We start from the raw sequence: 24,598 nt of genomic DNA on the forward strand, positions 1-24,598 counted from the left end.
AATCCAAGCAGGACTAACAATGGCCCAGAATCTTCAGGAATGAAAATTTGGGTCACTCCACCAGGCAAAGAACCATGACCAGCTGAAGTGCTTGCTGAGGGCAATGGAAACATGGAATGGGTAGTGGAAGAAGGTAGGATAAATATGAACTTCGACCACGTGACCAGTTACAGAAACAAGGACTATAATGCTCATGCATCTTTCTTCCTTGTTTCATTATGATGATGATTATATATGGACACAAAGCAAATTTCTTTGTCTTCTTCCCCAAACTTTCCCCTTATCATATAACAAGTTGTATCCATTTCATGTCATAATATTTGAGTATGTCAAGTTTGAGAGTGAATATTACCCAAGAACTTGCACCCTATTCTGTCTGGAATTAATGTGTTTCCGGTTGTATGCAGGAGAATTGAACGTTGTTAGGCAGCAATGTGTATTATATGCATGTCTGCTATTGTTTTTACTTAGAGACTAAGTATGGTTTAAGGTAATGTATATGGTTGCTGAGGTGACAAGGGGTAGACTATTGTAAGGCTATTGATAGTAAGGCTATTGTGTCAACTTGGCCAGGTAATTGTGTCCAGTCGCTTGGTCAAGCAAGCACTGGGCTAACTGTAATACAAGGGCATTTATGGACTTAAGTCACCATTGACTTTACTGCAGTGGTAAATCATTGACAGCTGGTTATAATCACATCAATCAGGGAGATTGCCATCAGCAATGAGTGACACTTAACCCAATCAGTTGAACCCCTTAAAAGGGGAAGTGATTTCAGCATTGAGATAGAATTTCCCAGCTCATCTATGGACAGCCAGCATCTCCCAGAACTCATCAAGAATCTTCACTGGACTTTCATCGGAGCTCCTGGTTGCAGCCTGCCTGCGGAACCTGGACTTGTGCATCCCCACGGCTGCATGAGAGACTCTGATCAATCTCTGACTATTGACATATACCCCTTATTGATTCTGTTTCCCTAGAGAACCCTGACTAATACAGGCTCCCACGGGAGGGTCAGGGTGCGGCCCAGCATCATAGGAGATAGCAGTTAAGGGCACACACTCTGGGGTCAAATCCCAGCTCGATCCCCTGGCTGCAGACACTTCAGCAAGCATTTAGCCTCCCTTTGCCTCAGTTTCCTGGTCTCTAAAATGGGGGCAGCAAGAGCATCTACACTAACCTGGGCCGATATTCGCAAAGCACTTGAAGAAGTGCTGGCCCTGGGAAGTTCTTCTCTAGGGCAAGCTCTGAAACCAGAAAGATGGGGGTTCAAACAGCGTAACAGGATAAGATTGCATGACTTAGGAGAGTTGCTCCATCTTTCCATACCTCAATTTTCCCACCTATAAAATGGGGGTGAGGATTTGACCTACCTGCGAGATCATACACTACAACATACAGCTCTGGCTGCACTTCCTCTGAGTAGGGCCCATTGACCCACACTTGCACAGTCCTGAGAGGGAGGCCATCCCAAATTCTGTGCCCCAGGCACCTCACTCATCTCACCCTCGCCGGGCCCTGCCTCTGAGCTTGCAGAGCCTTCTTGAATAATATTAATAATAATATCAATTACTATTACTAAATCTAACATAGCATAGTGGTAAAAAGTATAGACCCTGAGACCAAACTGCCTGGCTTCTTATCCTGAGTCCACAGCTGTGTGACCTTAGGCAAGTTACCTTACCTCTCTTTGCTTCAGTTCCCTTATCTACAAAAGGGGGTTTTTTAATGGCATCCATCTCATCGGTTCTGGGAGGTTTAAATGAGTTAATACAGGTAAAGCAGGGCAAACAGTGCCTGGCACATTAGGTAGGAGCCATATGTTGTTATTCCTTTGTGCTCATGGAGCCCTCTAGTCTTAGTATTACTATTATTGTTATTGTTTTTTCTACTGTGCCTATCTGGCGCTCCCTGAGGGCCCAGGGCATATCTTACACCTCTCACTCTCAGGTCTATTGTTATTCCGGTTTGGCAAAGGAGACCAGGCGGTGCCTGCCAGCCACTGCCGCCCCAGCTCTGACCCTGGAGCCTGCAGCAGGGGCTGGGGCTTATCCACCCCCTGCAGCCCACCCCTGCTCCTGCCCCCGTCTTACCTCACAGCCTTTGGCCATGGCGAAGCCCCCTCCCAGGAGAAGGATGATGTTCCACGGCACGGTGTCCTGGGCCCTCTTCCAGGTCAGCAAGGGCTCCGACGCCGTGTTGGGGGCTGGGCGGAGAGAGGGACCCAGTCAGGGAGGCCCGCGGGGAAGGCGCACCGGCCCCTGCAGCCCCATCCTTGCGGGAACCCTCGTCCGATTTGGGGAGTTTTAGGGGAAAAAACCCACCAGCATCGCAATGGGGTGTCTGCTCTGTTCAGAATGAAAATGATTTTCACGGTTCCCATGGCCTGAGCAGTTTCTGGAACCAGGCATTGCACATGCAGGGCATGGCTTCAACCTCACCACAGCCTTTCCCGGGTCAATGCTATTTTTACCCTCATTTACAAGAAAAAAGCCTTTCTTTTAACTGAATGTGGAGAAAGAAGAAAAAAAAGAGGAAGGAAACTGGGTGAACTAGAAACCAAGGGTGTCTCTGGCCCACGGGATGGTGGGATGGTTTTTTCATTTTCTCAAAAGTGCGGTGCAGAAGATAGGTCAATGGGGGGAGGCGGGGTGGCAGCAAGCTGTTTTGTGAGGGGCTAGAAGATGCGACCAGCTCTGCCCTTGGAGGGTGAAAGCAGCCAGAGGCAATCCGTAAACAGATGGGCGTGGCTGTGTGCCAATCAAACTCTGTTTACAAAAGCAGGTGGTGGGTGGGATTTGGCCCATGGGTCCTAGTTTACCACACCCTGGATTAGGAGCAGAGGCCTAGAGACCGACCTCCCTGGCCTTGGCACATGCTCCCTATGTGACCTTGAACTGGTGACCTCACCTCTAAGGCCCCCTTTCCTCAACTGACCCTTGGCACAGTAATAGAGCACTGGCTGTGGCCTTGACCGGGCACTATGTTGAGAGGGGCATTTCTGTTTAGGTCGCAGCTGCATCTCCGGTGTCCAGAACAGTGCCTGGCTCTGGGGAGTTGCCCCATAAATACTTGTCAGAGAATGTGGGTGAGATGCCCCCAGTGCCTGGTACAGTGTAAATACTCCTCCGATGGAACTTTGCCCGTGGGCTGTGGCCAGCGTGACAGGGAGGACAGGTCAGGCTCGTGCGTGGTGGTTCCCCAAAACAAAATTTTATAACCAGGAAGGAAAGACCACAGAAGCTATTGAATGAAATCCCAAATGACCTGTGCAGCCCCCAGGTGTGCACACACAGCCCAGGGGATTCTTGGGCCAAATGCAACATCCAAGTAAGCTCAGAACTGGGAAAGGCAACTGGAGGCGTCGGCTGGCCCCAACCTCTCCCTTCAGCTGATAAAATAGTATTTCATTAAAGGGCAGCCAAGGTCCCGAGAAGAAAGTGACTTACTTGCCCAAATAGCAAGTAAGGGCAAGAGGGGAGAGAGAGGAGGCCTCGGACATGAGCTTCATGTAATAGCGATTAAATGAGCTAACAAGTGGAGAATGTTTACAAGCATTCAGCTAACATTAGCTCTTGTTATTTTCCCATCCAGCCATGCTCTTGTTGCTACTTCTTATAAGCACAGCTTCTAATTACATGCATCTCTCACCTCCAGCTCGACTTTAAGCCTGCTGGCTGTCTAGAGCAGTGGCTAAAAGCACAGGCATTGATGTTGTGCTAGATTCGAATCCTTGCTCTGCTGTTCACCAGCTGTGTGACTTAGGCCAGTGACTCTGCCTCTCTGAGCCCCAATGTCCTCATCTACAAAATGAGGGACTCAGGCCCAGGGCCTGGCCTGGAGCAAGTCCTCAGGTCATTTATTGAACAAATACATACTGAGCACCAGCTATGTGCCAAGCCCACTGTTCGAGGCACTAGGGATACAGAAGTGCCCAAACCAGAAAAGCCCTCCTCCTGGAGAACTTACATTCCAGGAGGGGAGGCAGAAGGTAAACAAATGAATACGTAATATTAGGAAATTGTGAGAGCTACGAAGGAAAAATAGGGTAAAGGGACAGAGGGTGACAAAGAGGCGTGCATTTGCAGGTGGGCCCATCTTTGGGTGACTGAGCCATGGATGGGCCCTGGCCGAGGGCAGCCAATCCATAGGCCAGCGGGCAGCCTACGAGGCGGCCTGATGAAAGGAGATGTGCCCAAATAAGAAGAAGCTAGACCTACCGGAATCTTACTCTCAGAAGTGTGAGCAGGAAATAGAGAAGCAATGGGGCAAAGAGAAGTGATAACTGCAGATGAAAGAATGAGGAGGGAGAGGCCATAGGATATAGAAAGGGAATAAGTGGGATGAAGCAGATGTTACGAGGAGGCTCAAGCTTGGAAGAAGCGGAAGCCGTGAGGAAGCAAACACTGTAAGGAGGCAGAGCCACGAGAGCAGAGGCTCCTGGGAAGTAGGTCGACACTAAGTAGTAAGCATGATAACAGAGAGGAAGCCTCAGGGAGTAGAGGCCGCAAGGTGACAGAGGCTAAGGCAGGACCGAGACCTGGTGGGAGCAGAACCAGCTGAAGCCACGGTGAGTGGATGTAAGAGGGAGTGGGAGTTATGAAGAAGACGCTAGAAGAGACCGGAAGGGACCCAAAAGCCACAACTGAAATGAAGCTGAAGCTATAGAAGATGTGAAAACCAAGAAGCAGTAGAAACTATGATGAAGTCAAGACGTGATCTATGGAGGGGTGAAGAGGAAGGCAGAGAAGCAGAGGGCGATGGGCCCTGGGTTCCTCTGAATTGCAGAGGCCCAAAGCTGGCAGTGCAAGGCCTCCTGGGAGCCGCTTCCAGGCCCTGGACGCTTGCCCGGCTGCGCTTCAACCACCGTTATGGACCCTGGGAAATCCCTGCCTCCTTGCGCTGGATTCCCCACTCTCAGAACCCCAGGGCTCCACGGCTGGAGCCATCCTGCGTGACACTCTACTTTTTCAACAATAGCGAATAGCTAGATTCCAACCTCTGATTCCTGACTCCTGACCCAGGGCTCGCCCCACCGCCCTAGGTGGTGACAGTCCCAAGGGCTGTCAGCAGACGGCAGGTGTCAATGCCTTTTGTCGCTGCGTGGCGAGCTGAAGGACCTCGGACAGACGGCTCCAGCTGGGGGGCTCAGTGCTTCTTCTGCACGGAATCCGAATGCCATTAGGCAGATTCGCCCCAGTTCCCACCAGTTCCTCTACGTTTCAGTTCACCTTGAGCTTTTCATACATGTCCCCCTAGACAACTGAGCTGCATCTCCGGCCCTAGGCCAGGAGTCGGCAAAGTTTTTTCTGTAATGGTCCAGAAAGTAAATATTTTCGGCTTTGCAGGCCAAGAGGCAAAACTGAAGCCTTCGTGTAGGTGCAATGTCCATGTGTCACGAAGTATTCTTTTTCTCTTGCCTTTTTTTTTCAGCCATGAAAAAATGGTAAAAGCCACAGGCTGTACAAAAGCAGACAGACAGCTGGACTTGGCCCGGAGGTGCTCACCCCTGCCCTAGACCTTCACCTTGGGCAGCCCGAAGCCCCCGACGGGGGCGAAGGGGAAGAAGCAGGATCCCATGGCTGGTACAAGCCGGCTGGACACCCCTGACTGCCTTACCTTTGAAGTCAAACCACCACTTGAGAGAGGGCCTTTGGGACGGGAAGAAGAACAAGATGGTGACAATGGCCACGCCGGTGACGGCATCAGAAAGGAACCTACAAAGACAAGGCCCCAAAGCACGTGACCCCGGGCCTCAGCAGGCCGCAGTCTGGCAGGTTGGCAAATGAGGATCTAGAGAAGGGAATTAGGCCTGCAGGGGAGGGCGCGTGCCTGGAGGCGGACCCGGGTGGGAATGCCCCCACCCAGGGAGGCAGAGGCCTTTCTCCAGGGGCGTGGTTAGAAGCTGCTTGAGCCAGACCAGCGCTTCACTTCCCAATTCAAGGATCCTAGCGAGAGGGACTTAACCAAAGAGGGAAAAATCTGACAGTGACAGAATATAGGGTTCAAGGAACCCCATAAATCCCCCTAACCTGGACTCTTGAAGAGCCCTGTGTGTATCTGTTCAACTTCTGCTTGAATTCCTCCTAGGCCAGGCAGTTCACCACCTGGAGATGTAATCCATTCTCAGCAGCAGAGACTAGATGGACCCAAAACCCAACTGCATTCTCAAAAGTGTTGTGAGATTGAATAAAATAAGATACCTTTAAAAAAACCGACAACAACAAAACCCAACTGCCACCTGTCAAGCCTCCACAACAGTCCTGTGCGGGAGCTCTGCAGCCATGAAGCTCATGAAAGCCTCAGGAACAGCCCTCAGGGGCAGACACCTTGCATTTCAGAGGAGGAGTCTGAGGGTCAGAGAGCAGAAGTAATTTGCTCAGGGCCCGACGATGGTCCATGTGTAGACATAGTCCATATGGAGACGGATCTCAAACCCAGATTTTTCTGGCTTTAAGTTCAATGAACCATAGAGCCAACTGCTAACAAAAGCCCTTTCAGCCTACACATTTGGGGTAAAGTATTCAAATAGCCAAGCAATTGGAAAAGATAGTCAATATCACTATAATCAAAGAAATACCAATTAAAACACTGATGGAATACCATTCACCTGCTATTAATAACAGACAGGCAAAACCGAAAAAGGGAGATAAGACAGATGAAGGTATTGGGGCACCAGATCAGCAGTGGAGGAACAAAAGAGCCTGACCTTCTGGAAGGCAGATGGTAGCACATTTCAAAGTTTTAAATGTGAATACCCCTTGATCCAGTTATTCTACTTCGAGGAATTTATCCTCAGGAAATAATCAGACTCTTGTACACAGATTATGGGCAAGGATGTTCATCATCTATAAGGGTAAAATATGGGGATATGTTTTTTTTTAAATATGTTCTATCCACATTAGAAATATCTTTTATCCAATTTTTCTAAAAAAAAGAAAGAAAAAAGATAAAAGATAATATTAACCTTTAAGTTTCTGATGCAGAAATACAGTCAAGTTACCTTGTACTTTTTTTAAAAGCAGGCTTTTATTTGCTTTACACACAATCCAACAGGAATTGGTAAAATGAACTAAGACGCTTCCATTTTATAGAAACTACTTAGTGTTTAAAAAGAATGATGTAGGTCAGAAATAACAAGCTGTCCATGATCATATTATTTATTTAATTTTCCCATTTTTTTTCTAGATATACAAAAATATGTATGCATGCATTTATTACTATGTGTGTATGAGTATTTGTATATATGTGTACATTTGTCATTGTATGTGTATACATGTATACATGTAAAAAAGATCTGGAATGTTACACACCAAACTGTTAGAAGTGATCATCTCTGGGGAGTGGGATAGAAGCTAGAAGATGAAGGGCAACTAAATTTGACTTTTACAATTCAATATTGTTGGAGTTTTTTATAATGAGTAGGCAAAAAAATTGTAATTAAAAAGAATAAGGAAAAAGCAGGTCACAATCTTTATAATATAATTGCATTTCATAAAAGAATTTGTTTAGATAGGTTTACTTTTCACTGGTTTGCATGAGTTTTAAAAATCCATTTTATTGAGGTATTTCCATGTAAAAAAAGTGCCCATTTTAAGGATATGAGTTTTGACAAATATATATAGTTCTGAAACCACCAACATGATCAAGATGTGGAACTGTTCCCAGACACACATTTATTAAAAGCCAGAAAAGATTTTTCAGGACTGGAGATGGTGATTCTAGATGATTTCCACTTTCTTTGTATTGTTGGAATGTTTATAACACCCATTTTTGAACTGGAAAAAACAAAAACAAAAATAAAGTACCTACATTTTGGAAACATAAAATGATGGTAATATTGATAAAAGTCACTTCTCTTGGCTCCAGGAAATTCTATTGCTTCTTCAAAACCAGTCTCATGAGATCAAACTTAAATCACCTCATTTTACCAGTGAGGAGTTTGAGGCTCAGTGGACTAGGCATCTAGAGCTCTGTTAGCCAGGATGGCAGCCACGAGTCATACATGGCTAGTGGACAACACAATGTGGCAAGATCAAGCTGAAATGGGCTTGAAAGAGTAAAATACACCCCAGGTTTGAATATTCAGAATGAAAAAAAAAAAAAGAATGTAAAATATCTCAGGAATAATTGTTTATATTGCTTACATGTGGAAGTAATAATATCTTGGATATCCTTGTTTAAATAAAATATATTATTAAAATGAATTTCTTCTATTTCCCTTTATTTTTATAATGTGGCTACTAGAAAATTTAAAATTACTTATGTGGTTTACAATATAATTCTATGGATGGTGCTGATGGAAACCTTCAGATATTGCCAAATCTAGCAGACACATCTCTTGTCATCTTTACACCAGAATTCAACGTAGTTGCCCATTTACTCTTCTTAAAACTCTCCTCTCTTGATCTTTGCTAATCCACTGCTCCAGGTTTTCCTCTACCTCACTGACTGCCTCTTCATTTCCTTAACAAGATCATTTTCCTCTACTCAGCTCCTAAGTGTTAAGGCCCCACAGAGACTTTTTCTATACCCTCTCTATATTCCTTCCCCACCAGAGTTCATCAATTAAATTCCAAATTTATAGGACTGACTCCCAGATTTATATCTGCAACCCAAACCCTTTCTGTCAGCTCCAGTCTTGCATATCCAACTGCCTATCGTAGCAATGGAAGGGCATGCTGGACTTGACAAGTATAAACCAAGTCCAAAATGGAATTATTGATAAGCCACTCCCAACCTCCTAAAGACTGTTCTACTCCAAGTAAATAACCACCACCATGCAGGTGTTCCTTTCCCTCAAGTCATTTCTAACTGTAATATTTATTGATTCCTCCATCTCTGCTGATGGTTTGGCTTCACTCAAGCCATCTTTACCTTCCTCCTAGACCGGGGGTTGACAAATGTCTTCTGTAAGTGACCAGACAGTAAATATATTTTACTTTGCAGGTCATACAGTCTCTGACACAATGACTCAAGTCTAACATTCTGGTGTAAAATTAGCCACAGAATGAACGAATGGGTGTGGCTGCCTGCCTCCAGAACTTTATTTAAACTTGAATTCCATACAATTTTCATGTCATGAAATATTACTCATCCTTTGATCTTTTTTCAGCCGTTCAAAAATGTAAAGACATGGGCCATGCAAGAACAAGTGGTGGGCCAGTTTTGGCGCACGAACCATAGCTGGACCACCCCTGTCCTAGATGGCTGCAATACCTCCTCACTGCTTTTCCCAAACACATTTTTAACTCTGCCACACCCACTCCCTCACAAAGACAACAGATATTTATTGAGTTCTTCCTATGTGCCATCCTAAGCACTTGGCATGTATTCACTCACTTACCCACAGAACGACCCAGGGAGAAGTGTACTATTAGAATCTCCATTTTACAGATGAGGAAACTGAGGCATAGAGAGGTAAAGGAACTTAAAACCCTCCAATAGCCTCCACAGTTCTCAGAAGAGAAGACAAAGATGCTTAGCATGCCCCATAAGCCCCTCGGTGATCTGGCCCTGTCGGCTCTTCGAGCTGTGTCCTGCCCACTCTCTCCCCTTCCCACATTGTGGGAAGTCACACTGGCTTCTTTCAGTTCGTCAAGTCTAGTGAGTCTGTCCCTATCTCAGGCCTCCATAGACATTCCCAGGCTGTCTCCACTGCTTTTCCCTCTACTCTTCCTAACTTTTGGGTCTTTGTTTCTAAGTCTCTTCTTTCTAGAGCTATCTAAAACCAGTCTGCGCGCCCCGCCCCCCCCAATAACTTATAATAATATATACTTTCCACTGTTTCCTTCAAAACGATCATTTCAATTCACAGTTATTTTGTTGTCTACTTGATTTTATCTGTGTCCCCAGCATCAAGCATGATGCTTAGCACAGAACGGGCCAATCATTTTTGAATGAATGAATGAATGAATGATTTTCTCAGCGCCACACCGCTTCTAAGGGGCAGAGCTGAAATTCAAACCCTGGTTTGTCTGATTCCAAATCCAAAGCTCTTAAGAGACAAGAAACTGAGTGTTTTATCATCCAAACCTAAACTCTCTTGAGAGTGAAAGAGGATCTATTAATACTGACACAGGGCAAGAGGTGTACACCTGGATACAGAGGCCCCGGGCCCCGCTGCCGCTCCAGCTCCTGGTGCCCCTTCCCAGAACCCCCCGGGGGGCCCCGTTCTGTGGGTCCTCAGCGCCTCACCCGGGGGTGAAGAGGCTGGCCCAGCCAGGGATGAACTTCGGGTCCCGGGAGAAGAGGAGGATGGCGAACGCGCAGAAAAGGATGAAAACAGCCTGTTCCGCAAACCTGTGGAACAGACATGCAGGCACAGAGGTGACAAAGGTGACAAAGGTGACAAAGGTGACGGCGGGCCCCAGGCTGACCCGGAAGGTGCGCTCCCAAGGCCCAGGCGACTGGACCCAGGCCCCGCCTCTGAGAAAGCTGAAGAACACGTCACTCCCCGGGGAGTCCCCGGAGAGGCAGGGTGGGCGGGTGCAGTGGTGTAAGTGGCTTGTGGCCTGGGGCTTCCACACTGCCCCATCCCTTCCAGAGCATCAAACACCCCTTCCCCCAAACTATTTCTATCAATCCTGTTGGGACCTTTCCAGGGTGCTAAGGACAATCAAGAGAAAGAAAGAAAAAGAGGAACAGAGACAGAGAGAGAGGCAGGCAAAGGGGGAAAATGCCATATGGTCAGAAGACAGAGAAGCCACAGAGGGGCACCCGGAGAGAGAGAAGAGTCCCCAAAGGTTGGAGTAAAAACCCACCCTGTATCTATCTCATAGGTTGGGGAGCAGGGCCCAGAGAGGGTTAGCACTTTGCCCAAGGCTACACAGGAAGTTAGCAGCAGAGCCAGCCCTTGACCTTTCTAGACCTCTAGTTATGTTCACCTCCTGGGAAACATGCATGAAACGAGGCAGAGCCCTGGAAGCCACCTGAGACAACATGGGGGTGTCCTGTGTACCAGGAGAGGGAGCTGCATTCGTGGGGAAGGTGGCAGGTCCTCAGTCCGAGGCCATACTGATGAGCCCATGACTGTCCTCAGAAACCCCGCCCTGCAGGTCACAGGGTACCTACCCCGGATCAGGCCAAGAGGCCGACTGTGTCAGTCACCCCCACCCTCAGCGGGTTCCCCTGCTAGTGCAGCGCCCACCCTGTCCCCACCCTGCGGGCCCCACACACTTGATAGGCCCCAGGCTCTGGAATTCCTCTCGAATCACGGCTCGAGCCCTGTCTTCCGCATCAGACTTTATCTCAGATTTCTTCTTCCTCAAGGCCCTGGAACAGAGAGTGGGAGGTCAGGAGGGGCAGGTGTGACTTCTCCCCTTCTCCTCCACCCCCAGGCCACCACCTTATCTCAGGCCTGGACCCTGCAACAGCTGAGGACCGTCCTTCTTGCCAAAAGTGATTTTTCTTTCCCGGGTGATTTTTAAAAATGCAAATCTGAACATGTAACTCACAGGTTTAAACCCATTTGGTGGGTCAAGCAGGCACATGAATAAAAAGACAAATCAATGGAACAAAATAAAAATTCCACAACTAGATCCAAACCCATATGGGCATTTGGTCTATGATAAAGTTGGTATCTCAGATCAGTGTGGAAAAGATGGACCATTCAGTAAAAGGCATTGGGACAGCTGGACGGTTGTCTGGAGCAAACATGAAGCTGGATCCAAACCTGGTACTTGATACTACGGATAAACTCCAAATTGATCAAAAAGTTGAATGCAGGGAGCAGATATAGCTCAAGTGGTTGAGTGCCTGCTTGCCATGTACAAGGTCCTGGGTTCGATCCCCAGTACCTCCTAAAAACAAAACAATCAAACAAATGAAAAAACCAACTCTCATCGGGAGCAGATGTAGCTCAGCGGCTGAGCACCTGCTTTCCATGTTAAGCAGGGTTCAATCCGTGGGCCCTCCTAAAAAAAAAAGTTGAATGTGAAAAATAAAGTTATAAAAGTGTTATTAAAAACATAGGAGTATTCTTTTATAACTCTGTATGGGGGAGACCTTTGTAACTATCACTGACAATTCAGGAGCCAGATTAGAAAAGCTTGATAAATTCATCAAAGTAGTTTTATTTTGTTTTGTTTTTAAGTCTGCATGGAAAAAGCACCATAAACAAAATCAAAAAGACAAACCAGGAAAAAAATATTTGCAACTCATATAGCAAAATAAGGGCTAATCTTTCTAACATATAAAGAGCATAAGAAATCAATAAGACCATGACCAATAATCCAGTTAAAAAAATTTACAAAGGATGTGAACAGAGAGTTCAACAATTCAAAGGAAAGTTTCCCAAACATATGAAAGGTGGCTCAGAACTACTCAAATAAAATAAATCCAGATTCTTTTTTCTGCTATTAGATTGGCAAAAAATCTACTTTGCTGCAGGGAAACAGACACTCTCACATGTTGTTAATGAGAGAGCAAATTAGTACAATCTCTATGGAGAATGACTTGACAATATCTATGAAAATAAAAGTGCATTTATTCTCTGATTCACAAGTCCCACTTTTAGAAATTTATTTTACAAAAATACCTCACCCTGGGGACCAGATATAGCTCAGTGGTTGAGTGCCTACTTCACACATACGAGGTCACAGTTTAATACCCAGGACCTCCTAAAAAAAAAAAAGCCTCACATATGTAAGTGACAGATGTATTAAAAACATATTCGTTTCTGCTTATATTTGCTTAAGGAAATTCTGGAAGGCTACCCAAGAAACCAATAAAATTAAATACCTATTTGGGGGCATACAGTGAGCCAACAGATAAACATGGCATGAGGAACAAGAGTTCTCACTGCATACTTTTTAGTACTGTGTTTATTTTTGAACCACGTGTTTGTGTTTCCTATTCAAAATTAAATAAACAAACGAGTAATTAAAAAAAGAAACCCACAGTGATAATGACTCTTGTGTGTGAAGCTAAAACACCCGCAAAGTTCTCGGTGGTCTAGGCTCAAGGTTTCTGAATCTGGGCACTGTTACATTTGGAGGAGGACAGTTCTCTGTGCTGGGGCGGGGGGCCTGTGCGTTGTCGGATGTTTCGCATCACCCCTGGCCTCTACCCACAAGATGCCAGTAACCCCCATCCTCTCGAGGGGAGACAACCAAAAATGTCTCCTGGCATTGGCCAATGTCCCTTCGGGGCCAAAATCACCCCTGCTTGAGACCTCCTGACTTCTTCCCTGGCCTTATCTCCGTCGAAGGCACTCCTCACTCTCTGAACTCAGTCACTTTTAACTTGTTTCAGGTCCAGAACACTCCTTGCTCCCTTGGGCCTCAGAGCCTCTGCACCTGCACTTCTCTCTGCTGGAGAGCTCTTTCCCATGCCCACCTCCTCTCCCTTTCCTGAGTTAATCCACTTAACTTTGGCACCGACAGCGGCGTCAGGCCTGCAGTTGGAGCTTAATAGAGATCTGCTGAATGAAGAATCAGTGGATTGGTCTGAAAACTTTTCTTTTACCCAGCCTCTCCCTGGGCTTCCTTCTGCCTGAATTTCCTCCATCACAGTCTCCTTTGAAGCCAAATATTGCAGGTGCTTATTAAAGCAGATGATAAGTATTTTAAAAAGCAAAACAAAAAACCTATTCCAGGCTCAGTGCTGGGCAGAGAACCCACTGAGCCTTTACTTGAGACTAATTATGTCCCTAATTTAAAAAGAAGAAATCAAAGAAAAGCTCAAGGAGGTTACAGACTTGCTCCAGGTCCCACAGAACCACGACTTGCGTCCAAAGCCTGGGCTTGGGCCCCTGGCTGTGCTGGCTTTGAGCCTCGAGTTTCTGCTCTGAAAAGCCCTGGAAGGTGTTTGCCTCAAGGAACACTGCTAGCCGAGTCTTTCTTTTCAGGATTTTCACATCTACTGGATCCAAAGTAGCTTACATCGGTCCCACTTTACAGATGAGAAAACTCGACCCAGAGAGGTGGGGCATGGGCTGGAGAAGGGCTTTACGACACTCCTGCTGCCCCCAGCCCTGTGCTGCCTCTCCAACTTGAGTTTGTCCCAAACTCTGGCCCTTTGCAGCCTACCTTCACTAATGTTGCTAGATCCTCATACCATCCGGCTCGTATTTGCTTAATATTTTCCCTCAAATTGGCCCGCTGTTTTAATTTTAATATGTACTCAACCAGAAAACTGCATATAACTCCCATAAATGGAAAACCGGAAACACTAATAAATAGAAAGGAAGTGTGAGAATAAATACACAAAGGCACGCAGCACTGTGATGCCACCACTAGCTGCTTAGGCTCTGGGTTGTTTCTCTGTTTCAAAGGCTGATTTGGAAGAGTTCGACAGGGTTAAAGCTTCTCCAGCGCCCAGCGGAGACTTTCTCAACATCGGCAGGTTGATTCTGCTAGAGGTGACACGGGGAGCGTTCTCTCCTGCTGTGACTCAACGTTATCTAATGCCTTGTCCTCGCGCCTCCCGCGCTGGCCCCGTGCTGGCTCATCTTATTTAAAGAGCAATTCTAGTAGTATGAGCCCAGATGAGCAGCCTCAGGTGAGGGTCTGGGCAGGCAGGTCACGGAAACCACCCACACTCCTCCCAGGACAGCCACCGCCCAGTGAGGGATGCCGTGGAGTTACAAGCGTAACTCTCAGTTTACAAAGGAAGAGACAGGTCTGGGAGGCCACCTCCCCCGGGAGCGAGAAGCTGGGACCCAACCACGGGTCAGCCTGGCTCCGAGGCTCCAGTGGTGTCCGCGTCCCCACCCACCTCCCGCGCAAGCCCCGGAGCTACCTGAGGCTCAGGCCCCCGTAGAGGAAGGCAATCCAGAGCCAGCCCAGCAGCAGGAAGAGCAGCATGAGCGGGAAGGCGAAGATGAACCAGGAGCCGAAGTTCACCACGTCGCACTGCGGGAAGAAGCTGGAGACAGGAGGGAGGGGAGGCCCCTCAGGGTGGGGGGCTAGGCCAGCGAGGGCCCGGCCAGGTGGGGAGACCTGGGGGTCCTGGGAACGGAGTTGTCCACCCCTTCTCACAAAAGGCGCCCCTTTTTCTCTTCTTCAGGGAAGGCCGAGTCTCTGACCTGCTGGGACTGTAGACGCCCCCAGGGCCGGACAGGCCACCTGAGGGAGTGAGGGAGGCCGAGTGGGACCAGAAGAATGGAAGAGCACAGGCCCCAGGGCAGGGGTCAGCGGTCACCCGGCTCCCCCCACGTCCCCCCTGCAGAGTGCAGGCCAGGGAAGCCCAGTTCTGGATTTTTCCTTGAAATCATGAGATGTTGAAATGTTAGCAATTAGTTGAAAAGTTTTTTAAAGACCGTGAGAGCCAACAAAACACATCCACGGACTGCAACCTCTGTCTGCCCTCGTGGCTCCTGAGAGTGACGTTCACACCGTGTGGCTGCCCAGAAGCTTTTTCTCTGCTAAACTGTGTCCAGTCTCAGCTGGTGTTTTTGTTTGTTTGTTTGTTTGTTTAAAGATTTATTTATTTATTTATTTCTCTCGGCCCACCGTCCCAGTTGTCTGTTCTCTGTGTCCATTTGCTGCGCGTTCTTCTTTGTCCGCTTCTGTTGTCGTCAGTGGCACGGGAAGTGTGTGCGGCGCCATTCCTGGGCAGGCTGCACTTTCTTTCGCGCTGTGCGGCTCTCCTTATGGGGCGCACTCCTTGCACGTGGGGATCCCCTACGCGGGGGACACCCCTGCATGGCACAGCACTCCTTGTGTGCATTAGCACTGCACGTGGGCCAGCTGCACACGGGTCAAGGAGGCCCAGGGTTTGAATCGTGGACCTCCCATGTGGTAGACGGACACCCTAACCACTGGGCCAAGTCCGCTTCCCTCAGCTGGTGTTAAGACAACATCAAGCCTGAAAGGAGTAAGGGCAATAACACTCAGTGCTGGTGAAGATGTGGAAAAAGAGGCAGGCTCCTGGTGCTTGGTCATTGCGACAATCTTTTCTTGAGGGGAATTTGATAAAATGCATTTAGAGTCTTAAATACGTGCTTACTCTTTTACCCAGGAATTCCACTACTAAAAATATACCTTAAAAACAAACAAACAGGGAAACAGATTTGGCTCAACTGATAGAGCATCCACCTACCACATGGGAGGTCCAGCGTTCAAACCCAGGGCCTCCTGACCCGTGTGATGAGCTGGCCCACGCACAGTGCTGATGCACACAAGGAGTGCCGTGTCACCCAGGGGTGTCCCCCATATAGGGGTGTCCCACACACAAGGAATGCACTCCATAAGAAGAGCTGCCCCACGCAAAAAAACGTGCAGCCTGCCCAGGAGTGGTGCTGCACACACAGAGAGCTGATGCAGCAAGATGGCACAACAAAAAGAGATACAGATTCCTGGTGCCACTGATAAGAATGCAAGCAGACACAGAAGAACACACAGCGAATGGACACAGAGAGCAGACAACAGGGAGGGTGGGGGGATGGGGGGAAGGGGAGAGAATAAAATAAATAAAATATATAAATCTTTTTTAAAAAACAACAAAAAAAGAAACAGAAATGTGGTTAAGAATTCATGTGCTAGGGAAATGTTTGTGGCTCAAGTGATTGAGCTCCTGCCTACCACACAGGAGGTCCATGGTTCAGTTCCCAGTGCCTCCTAAAGAAGAGAGTGAGCTGGAGCAATAGACAGGCATGGCAAGCTGATGCAACAAGATAATGCAGCAAGAGACAAAAAAGGGAAAACATAATAAGAGATACAACAGCAGGGAGCAGAGGATCCCACTGCCTCCTGAAGAAGACAAGCAGGACAGCGAGCTGAATGACAGGCAGGCATGGCAAGTTGATGCAACAAGACCACACAACACGAGACACAAGAAAAAACATAACGAGGGACAACAAAGCAGGGAACAGAGGTGGCTTAAACGATTAGGTGCCTCCCTTTCACATCAGAGGTCCTGGGTTGGGTTCCCAGTGCCTCCTAAAGAAACAAAAGAAGACGAACAGATACAGCAAGTGTAAACAAAGTGGGGAGAGATAAATTAGTAAAAATAAATCTTTTTTAAAAAATGTGTTATTCTTGATACCATATTATAAATTTCTCAAAAAATTTTTAAAAAAGAATTCATATGCTAGATTGAGCGGGGGAAAAAATAAGTTACAAAATAATGTGTAAAGTAGTCTTTTGTCAGAAGTTTATGACACAAACCCTCTCACAGATATTACACAATAAAGAAATAAACAGGGAGTCAATGTGGCTCAAGTGGTTAAGTGCTTGTTTCCCACATGGGAGGTCCCAGGTTTGGTTTCCAGTCCTTCTAAAAAAAACAAAAACAACCAACAAGCAAAGCAAAGAGAAGATAAAGAAGAAAAAAAAACAACTCAGGGGAGCTGATGTTGCTCAGTGGTTGAGTGCTTGTGTCCCACATGGGAGGTCCCAGGTTTAGTTTCCAGTCCTTCTAAAAAAAACAAAAGCAACCAACAAGCAAAGCAAACAGAAGATAAAGAAGAAAAAAAAAACAACTCAGGGGAGCTGATGTGGCTCAGTGGTTGAGTGCTGGCTTCCTGCATACAAGGTCCTGGGTTCAATCACCAGTCCCCAGTGCCTCAAAAAAAAGAAATAAACCAAAATCTTAACAGTTATTGCACAATAAACAAGCAAATAAAAAAACAAAAATATTAATAAACTCTAATAAAGGGATTCCAGGAGAGTTTTATTTCCTTCTTTTCCTTTATCTGAATTTTCTACAATGAATAAGTATGCCTTCTATAAGACATAAAACAATAAAAATATTGTTTTAAAAAATATTAAAATATTAGTAGGTGTGTAGTAGGTCACATTAACAATAGCAAAATAATAATAATAATAAATGGAGACCATCTAAATACCTGAATAAAGTATGACACCCAAAATGGGATAATTTATAGCTTTTAAAAATTATATTTTTTAAAAATTTTAATGAAAAAAATACTATAAAATTGTACTAAAAGTGTGATGGCAATAAAGTTAAATATATATGTATATATATATTTAATATATGTACATAGAAAGGACTAGAAGGAAATATACTAAAATATTAGTGGGATTGAAGGCATTTCAAATGTTTAAATATTTTTCTATATATTTTCAGTATTCTATAATGGGCCTATGTCACCTTATAATCAGAATAAACTAATAAAATGTATTTTGGGGGAAGCAGCTGTGGCTCAATCAGCTGGGCTCCCATCTACCATATGGGAAGCCCTGGGTTCCTGTCCCGGGGCCTCCTTGTGAAGGCAGGCTTGCCTGCACACTGCGGAGAGCTGCCAGCCTGGGCACCACAGAGTGCCACTGGCCTGCAAGCACCGTGGAGAGCCAACTCAACAAGGTGATGCAACAAAAAGGAAGACAAGCAAAAAAAAAACGCAGAAGAGCATGCAGCGAATGGACACAGAGAGCAGACAGCAAGCAAGCTGCAGGGTGGGGGGGAGTAAACAAAAATAAAATATGCAGACAGAGAAGAAGGCACAGCGAGTGGACACAGAGGGCAGACAGCAAGCAAAAAGCCACAAGAGGGGGATGAAAAAAAATGTATTTTGGGAACAAAGGCCATAGGAATGCCCTTCCCCCATCTTCCCAGGCTCCTCTGCTGGAGGACCAGAACCTCATATTACTTGGCATTCCTTTTAAATCCTCTCCTTTCAGACCAGAAGGTACAAGCTTGTGTCATTAAATGTTGTGTGCAATTTGCATATGATTTGCATGTGATTTACCAAACTCCTTCGTATTCGATAGTGGTACTTACTGCCCTAGCATTTTTTCCCCCTAATTTCTTTTCAGGTTGGAACAAAGACCTGTTCACATCAGCGTGGGCAGGCAGACTGAAATCTCCGGACAGCAACCCCCATCCCCAACTCAGCACCCAGGCCATTTCTCTTCTGAGTTCCCCAGACCAGGCTTTTCTGCCCAGCTCTGGGAATGTGCTCCCTCAAGGCCTAATGCTCACCACCCAGCAGACTGCTCTGTTGCATGCACTTTTTTCTGCTCGTGGAGAATAAGGGGCCCAGCCCAGATTCTTCCTGATGAATCTGGAAGCAGAATCATCCTGGCTTCTGAAAAACTTCTGGCTTTTCAGCTGCTGACCAAAAGTCACAAGGCATAGCCAGAACTTGGTCAAAAAACAGAAATTGAAAAGACATGTACAGTTTGCAGTGAGTTTAAATCAACTGGCAAAACACTGATGTCTGGCTGCACCCCATACCTCCTGAATCAGAAACTGCAGGTGAGGCCCAGGTGATTCTAATGTGCAGCAATTGCTGAGAACCCCTGCCATCTATCATCATATCTTAAAAATCAAAGAATCTGAGAATCTGAGACTACAGATGCATCTTACCCAAGGGTGAAGGCTTTAGAAGTAGCATATGATATAACACAAGGGTGTACTTAAAATGACTCTGATGATAACTCTGATTACTCTCAAGTATAGTACTGATGGTTTTATGTATGTCAAACCATTGCTGAGGAAGATCAACAGGGATAGATTTCTTTTCATGATGCTGATAGGGCTTTGATTCTTTAGTTGAGCACCAAGTAAAGAAGTTGGCCAATATTTAGGCTGTGTTGAACATCAAACACTTTATGTCACCGTTTACCAAATGCTTACATTTGTATTCAACTAAATTAAATGAACATATGATGCCTCTCCTCTGCAAAAGAACCTTAGAAACCCAGAATCTCAGAATCCTGGAAACTTAAAATCTTAGAAACAGAGTCTTGAAATACTAGAATCCTTAAAAATCTTAGAACACAGGGTCTTGAAATAATGGAATCGTCAAGTCCTGCAGTCTGAGAAACCTCTTTTCTTCTCAATCCCTGGCCACTTTCATTCTTTAAATCTTCTTGCTGTTCCTTGAATCTCCCCAGGAGAGTGTTGCCTCCCAGCCCTTGCACTGGCTGTTCCCTCTTTCTGGAATACTCTGTCCGTCTATGTCCATGGACTGCCTTCCTTCCTTCCGGCTCTCTGGTCTATTGTCACCTTATGGGAGAGGATGCCCCTGATCACCCTATATTAAATAGTACTCCACTCCTGTCACTTCTGCCCCCTTATCTGCTTCATTTCATTTTGTAACTTATTACACCCACATATTATATACCCATTTGCTTTCTGAGTTTTGCCTGTCTCCCCACTAGAATGGAAGTCCCCAGGGGCAGGGACTTAGTTTGGTTTTGTCCATTTGCTGCATCCCTAGAGTCTGGTAAACAGAAAGCACTCAAGAGACATTCCCTGAATGTTGAATGAACGAAGGTGAGAAGAGTGGAGGAGCAGAGCGCCTCCCACCCAGTGCGGGATGGGAACACTCGCTTTTACCTCTTGAGCTGGCCAAGCAGGATGAGGTTGGGGGCCGTGCCAGTGAGGGTGGCGGTGCCCCCAATACTGGCCGAGTAGGGGATGGAGATGAGGAAGCCCTTCCAGATGTTCCTCCGGTATTCTTCCTCCTTCTTGAAGTCAGCCAGCAGATCCAGGGGTGCCTCCACCTCTTCAGGGCAGTCTTTGCTTTAAACAGACCCAAAGAGAAGCCATTCAGAACATTCAGAATGGGGAAACAGGCCACACACGGCTGGGGGTTTCAAAGAGTTAAATGGTCTCTCTGGAAAGCAATTTCGTACTGGGTATGAAAAACCTTAAAAAATTGTACTGCTTCAGCTCAGCTATTCTACTTCTGAAAGTTTATCCTACAGAAAAATTGGATAAGTGCCCAAGGTGTGAGTATAAGGCAATTCATTGTGGCATTAGGTATACTTTAAAAATAGAAAACAACCTAAATGTCCATCAAAAAGGGTTTGGCTGCCCCCAGCCTCCTTGACCCGTGTGCAGCTGGCCCGTGCGCAGTGCTGATGCGTGCAAGGAGTGCCGTGCCTCGCAGGGGTGTCCCCCGCGTAGGGGAGCCCCACGCTCAAGGAGTGCACCCCGTAAGGAGAGCCGCCCAGCGCGAAAGAGAGTGCAGCCTGCCCAGGAGTGGCACCGCACACACAGAGAACTGACACAACAAGATGACGCAACCAAAAGAAACACAGATTCCCGTGCCGCTGACGACAACAGAAGTGGACAAAGAAGGAGATGTAGCAAATGGACACAAAGAACAGACAGGGCAGGGAAGGGGAGAGAAATAAATAATAATAAATAATAAATAAATAAATCTTTAAAAAAAAAAGGGTTAGGCTGAATAAAGATGGCCCTTTTCCAGGATGAAACACCAATGCAGCTATAAAAAAAAGATGATGAAAGAGGTCCACTACAGGGGAGTGGGGTGTAGCTCGGTGGTTGAGCACCTGCCTCCCATGCATGAGCTCCTGGGTTCAACCCCTGGCACGTCCTGAAAAAAAAAAAATGTCCACCACCCAAAATAAAGTGAAAAAGCAGGTAACTGTGCTACCTAGTTTTACATTTTAAAAATTAGTCAATGTGTTATGAATATATGAGTATTAAGAAAAATCAAGAATGGTATACGCAAAATTGTTTTGGTGCCCTTCTCAGGGGGTAAAATCATGGATTGTTTTCTTTTTTCTTTTTCCTTTCTTGTATTTTGCTTGTTTCTTTGTAAGTTAAGGGATTGTTTATTATAGAATGACATAATGAAAAGATAATGATGTTGACATATATTTATTGAGGTAGAGAGACGTCTACTCCTGGCAGAAGAGCATCCTGTTGACATTTCAGCTGCGTTCTGCAGCCCTGGCAGGAGGGAAGCTCATCTGAACGTTGCTGACCAGCTCCGGCTATTTAAAAAAGTTTCATGCTCTGATAAGCTAAAGCCTGCTCTTCTGCTCCTTATAAATTAATAGTAAATAAAAATAATAACAGCTATTTTAAAAAAGACATCTCCAATACCCCATAGAGGGACAAAACAGGTTACAAAAGAGCAGATACAGTATTAAGTTTTTATCTTAAAAATGCATTTATGTAAATGGAGAGAGAGCAAGTAGTCCAGAATGATACTCGCTTCACTGTTTTAATGGTGAGCTCTGGGAGTGAAATGCTGAGAATATTTTTCTTTTTAACAGCATTTTTTTTATGCGTGCAATTACAAGCGGTTAAAAGTAAATAAATTAAGGATCGATCCTTGTGTATCAAATCAAAAAACCGTCTTAATAACGAAAGAGAATTGAAATCCCTCTGACTTCAATGTCTTCAAAAGGGACCCTTCCCCCTGAGGGCAAAAGGGTCCATGTAGTAAGTTCCCAGCAGGACCGGAAGCAGCTGGAGCCGCTGGCATGGCCGGACTTCTTAGCTGGCAGGGGCCTGGTCTGGAATTGAGGCCTCCCCTTAGACTTGGGGGCCCAACCCGACTGGGCCTCCGAAGGGGAAGAAAGAACAGAAAGGACCCTTGAGACCCAGAAAGGAGAAGGAGATTGCACCCCACGGCCATGTGGCGCCAGGAGGAAGGATCTGGCCTCTTCCCTTTCTGAAACTCCAAAGGCCCAGTTATAAGCTCTGCCTGGGAAGATTTCCAACGTAGATCTCCAGATCGCATGAGAGTGGCTGGACCAATCACAGACCCCAGGTCTCAAAACCAGACTCCCAGCCCCAGACACGGTGCCGGGAAAGAGCACAGGCCACGGGACCAAACAGATGCGTCAGATCGTGGCCCCTCTGCCGAAATCTTCCCTCGGCCCCCATCTCACGCAAAGTCAAGGCTACATCAAAAGCCTCTGTGGTCCCCCCTGCTCTGCCCTCTACAGCTGCCCCCTCGCCACCCGAGTAACCTCTCTGACCCCGCTTCCTATGTCCTACTCACTCAGCTCCAGCTCTACTGGCCACCTGGTTGCTCTCTGAACTCTCAGGAGCTTGGCCCCTGCTGGCCCCTCTGCTTAGAACACTCTTCCCACAGAAAACTCCCAGGTCGCCTCCTGCCTTCCCTGACCACCCATTTTAAAACAGCCCTTTCCCACCCACCCACCACCCCCTCTCCCTCCTTCCAGCTTTGTCCTCCTCCACAGCACTTACCAATCTTACATACTCATTCAATTTGTTTCTTGTCACTGGAATGTAAACTCCCCAAGGGCTGGGGTAGTTTGTCTGTTTACTGCTGCACCCCGCTGCACCTAGACCAGCGCTGGGCTCATGGTAGGCTTTTGCTGTGGACAAGTCATTCTATTCCCTGCTTTGTCATTCCCCTTAAACTGAGACAACAAAACCATTATGACAAACACTACCATCTGCACATGTATGTCCTGGGCAACCTGCTTTATCAAAATTATCTCATTTGTCTCCAAACAACCCTAGAAAGTGGATCTCAATATCATGCACAATTGATAGGTGAAGACTAATTGAGGCTCAGAGACGTTAAGTGACTTGTCCAAGTTGCACAGGTGGTAAGGCAGAGCCAGGGTTCAAAGTTAGGTCTGGATCAGTCCCAAGCCATGGTCTTAACCACTCTGCCATAAGGTAAAACTTAATGGCAACATTGACATGAAGATGATTTCCAAGTCATATAGGTGTGAATAATTATGATTGCTTCATAGGATCTTTTCTATCTTTGGAGCTTCTTGGCCCTCTCCGCATCCCTTTCCTCCTTGACTATCATGCAGTTTGTTCTCTCTTGCTCTCTGAGGTCTCCTCTTAATTTTTTAAGGAGGCTGTGGAGATCCATGCCTAAGCCAAATGGATGACTGATAGAAATTTGGGCATTAGGGTCATTGGGAGAAAAATTCAGGGCTGGGAAGGACATTCTTGCAGTCAATGAATTTTTGTTCATCATCTCCTTGGATCAAGCACTGGCTCCTCTATGAATTTTACCAGGAACTCACTCTTCTGTGCTGGCCAGAAATTGCATTGCTGTGGGCACAGTGTGTAGGCCGTTTCTCCACCCAGCAGCTAGGAAGAAAGAGCACGATGTCTTTAGTGTCATGTAACGAACAAGACAAGAGCATTCTCATTCTTGTCTGGTAAATCAAGAATTCTTTGGGTCCCCCACCTTGTCAAGGATCCCACATTCTTCACTGAAACCTCCACCCCCCAGGAAAGGCACTCAGTATCTATATGTGCAGCTGGCCTCAGGCCTGGGGGCAGGGAGCTAGCTGCAAGGCTGCTTGGAAACCCGAAACTCAGGCCTCGGGCTTACCTGAGCAGCCATCATCAAAGAGTTGTTTGGGAAAGTCTAGTTATGAGGAGTAAAGGATCAGCAAGGGATGGGTGGCTCCAACTGCACATCACTCATTTGTTCAAAAACTATTTATTGAGCACCCACAATAAGTTATTTACTATGAGCTTAAGTTACACAATAAAGAACAAGATCCCTGTTCCCATGGAGGTTATATTCTAGAAGGGGAGACAGACAGTAAATGAATAAAGAACACTTCAGGTATTGATGAATGTATAGAGGAAATAAAACTAGTGATTTCATGGAAAGTGATTGGCAGAGAGGGGAGAGGGAGCACGGAAGTCTCCTTGTGCTCAGTCATCAGAGATGACACTGTGAGCTGGTGGCATTTGATCCGAGACCTCAGAGATAAAAAGAAGCCAGTCACAGGAAGAGCAGTGGGAAGAGGGTTTCAGGCAATAGGAACAGCAAGTGCACAGGCCCTGAGGTAAGGAGAAGCTTGGCATATTGCGGGAACTTAGAGAAGGCCAGTGTGTTGGGCAAGTAGTGAGTAGGGAAGGAGTAGGGGAGATGGGGGTGGGAGGGGAAGAGGTCAGCAGGAACCATATCAGGGAT

The 24,598-nt window shown here is 46.4% G+C and overlaps 1 protein-coding gene across 5 annotated transcripts in view; it reads right to left on the reverse strand.

The window, feature by feature from the left end:
- The window catches only part of SLC13A3 (solute carrier family 13 member 3), an 88,298-nt gene that overhangs the window by 11,854 nt on the left and 51,846 nt on the right, over positions 1-24,598 (reverse strand). For 3 of the 5 annotated variants that reach the window (XM_058287175.2, XM_012529594.4, XM_071211752.1), the window contains exons 4-10: positions 23,691-23,757; positions 20,251-20,436; positions 14,743-14,868; positions 11,179-11,274; positions 10,198-10,302; positions 5,620-5,717; positions 2,094-2,206 (exon numbers count right to left, since the gene is read on the reverse strand). In XM_058287175.2, the coding sequence (XP_058143158.1) occupies positions 2,094-2,206; positions 5,620-5,717; positions 10,198-10,302; positions 11,179-11,274; positions 14,743-14,868; positions 20,251-20,436; positions 23,691-23,757 (791 nt within the window). The remainder of the gene's footprint in view (positions 1-2,093; positions 2,207-5,619; positions 5,718-10,197; positions 10,303-11,178; positions 11,275-14,742; positions 14,869-20,250; positions 20,437-23,690; positions 23,758-24,598) is intronic. The other 2 variants (XM_058287177.1, XM_058287176.1) reach the window with 2 other exon arrangements.

This window comes from Dasypus novemcinctus, chromosome 24 (assembly GCF_030445035.2).
Source record: "Dasypus novemcinctus isolate mDasNov1 chromosome 24, mDasNov1.1.hap2, whole genome shotgun sequence".
Taxonomy (NCBI): Eukaryota; Metazoa; Chordata; class Mammalia; order Cingulata; family Dasypodidae; genus Dasypus; species Dasypus novemcinctus.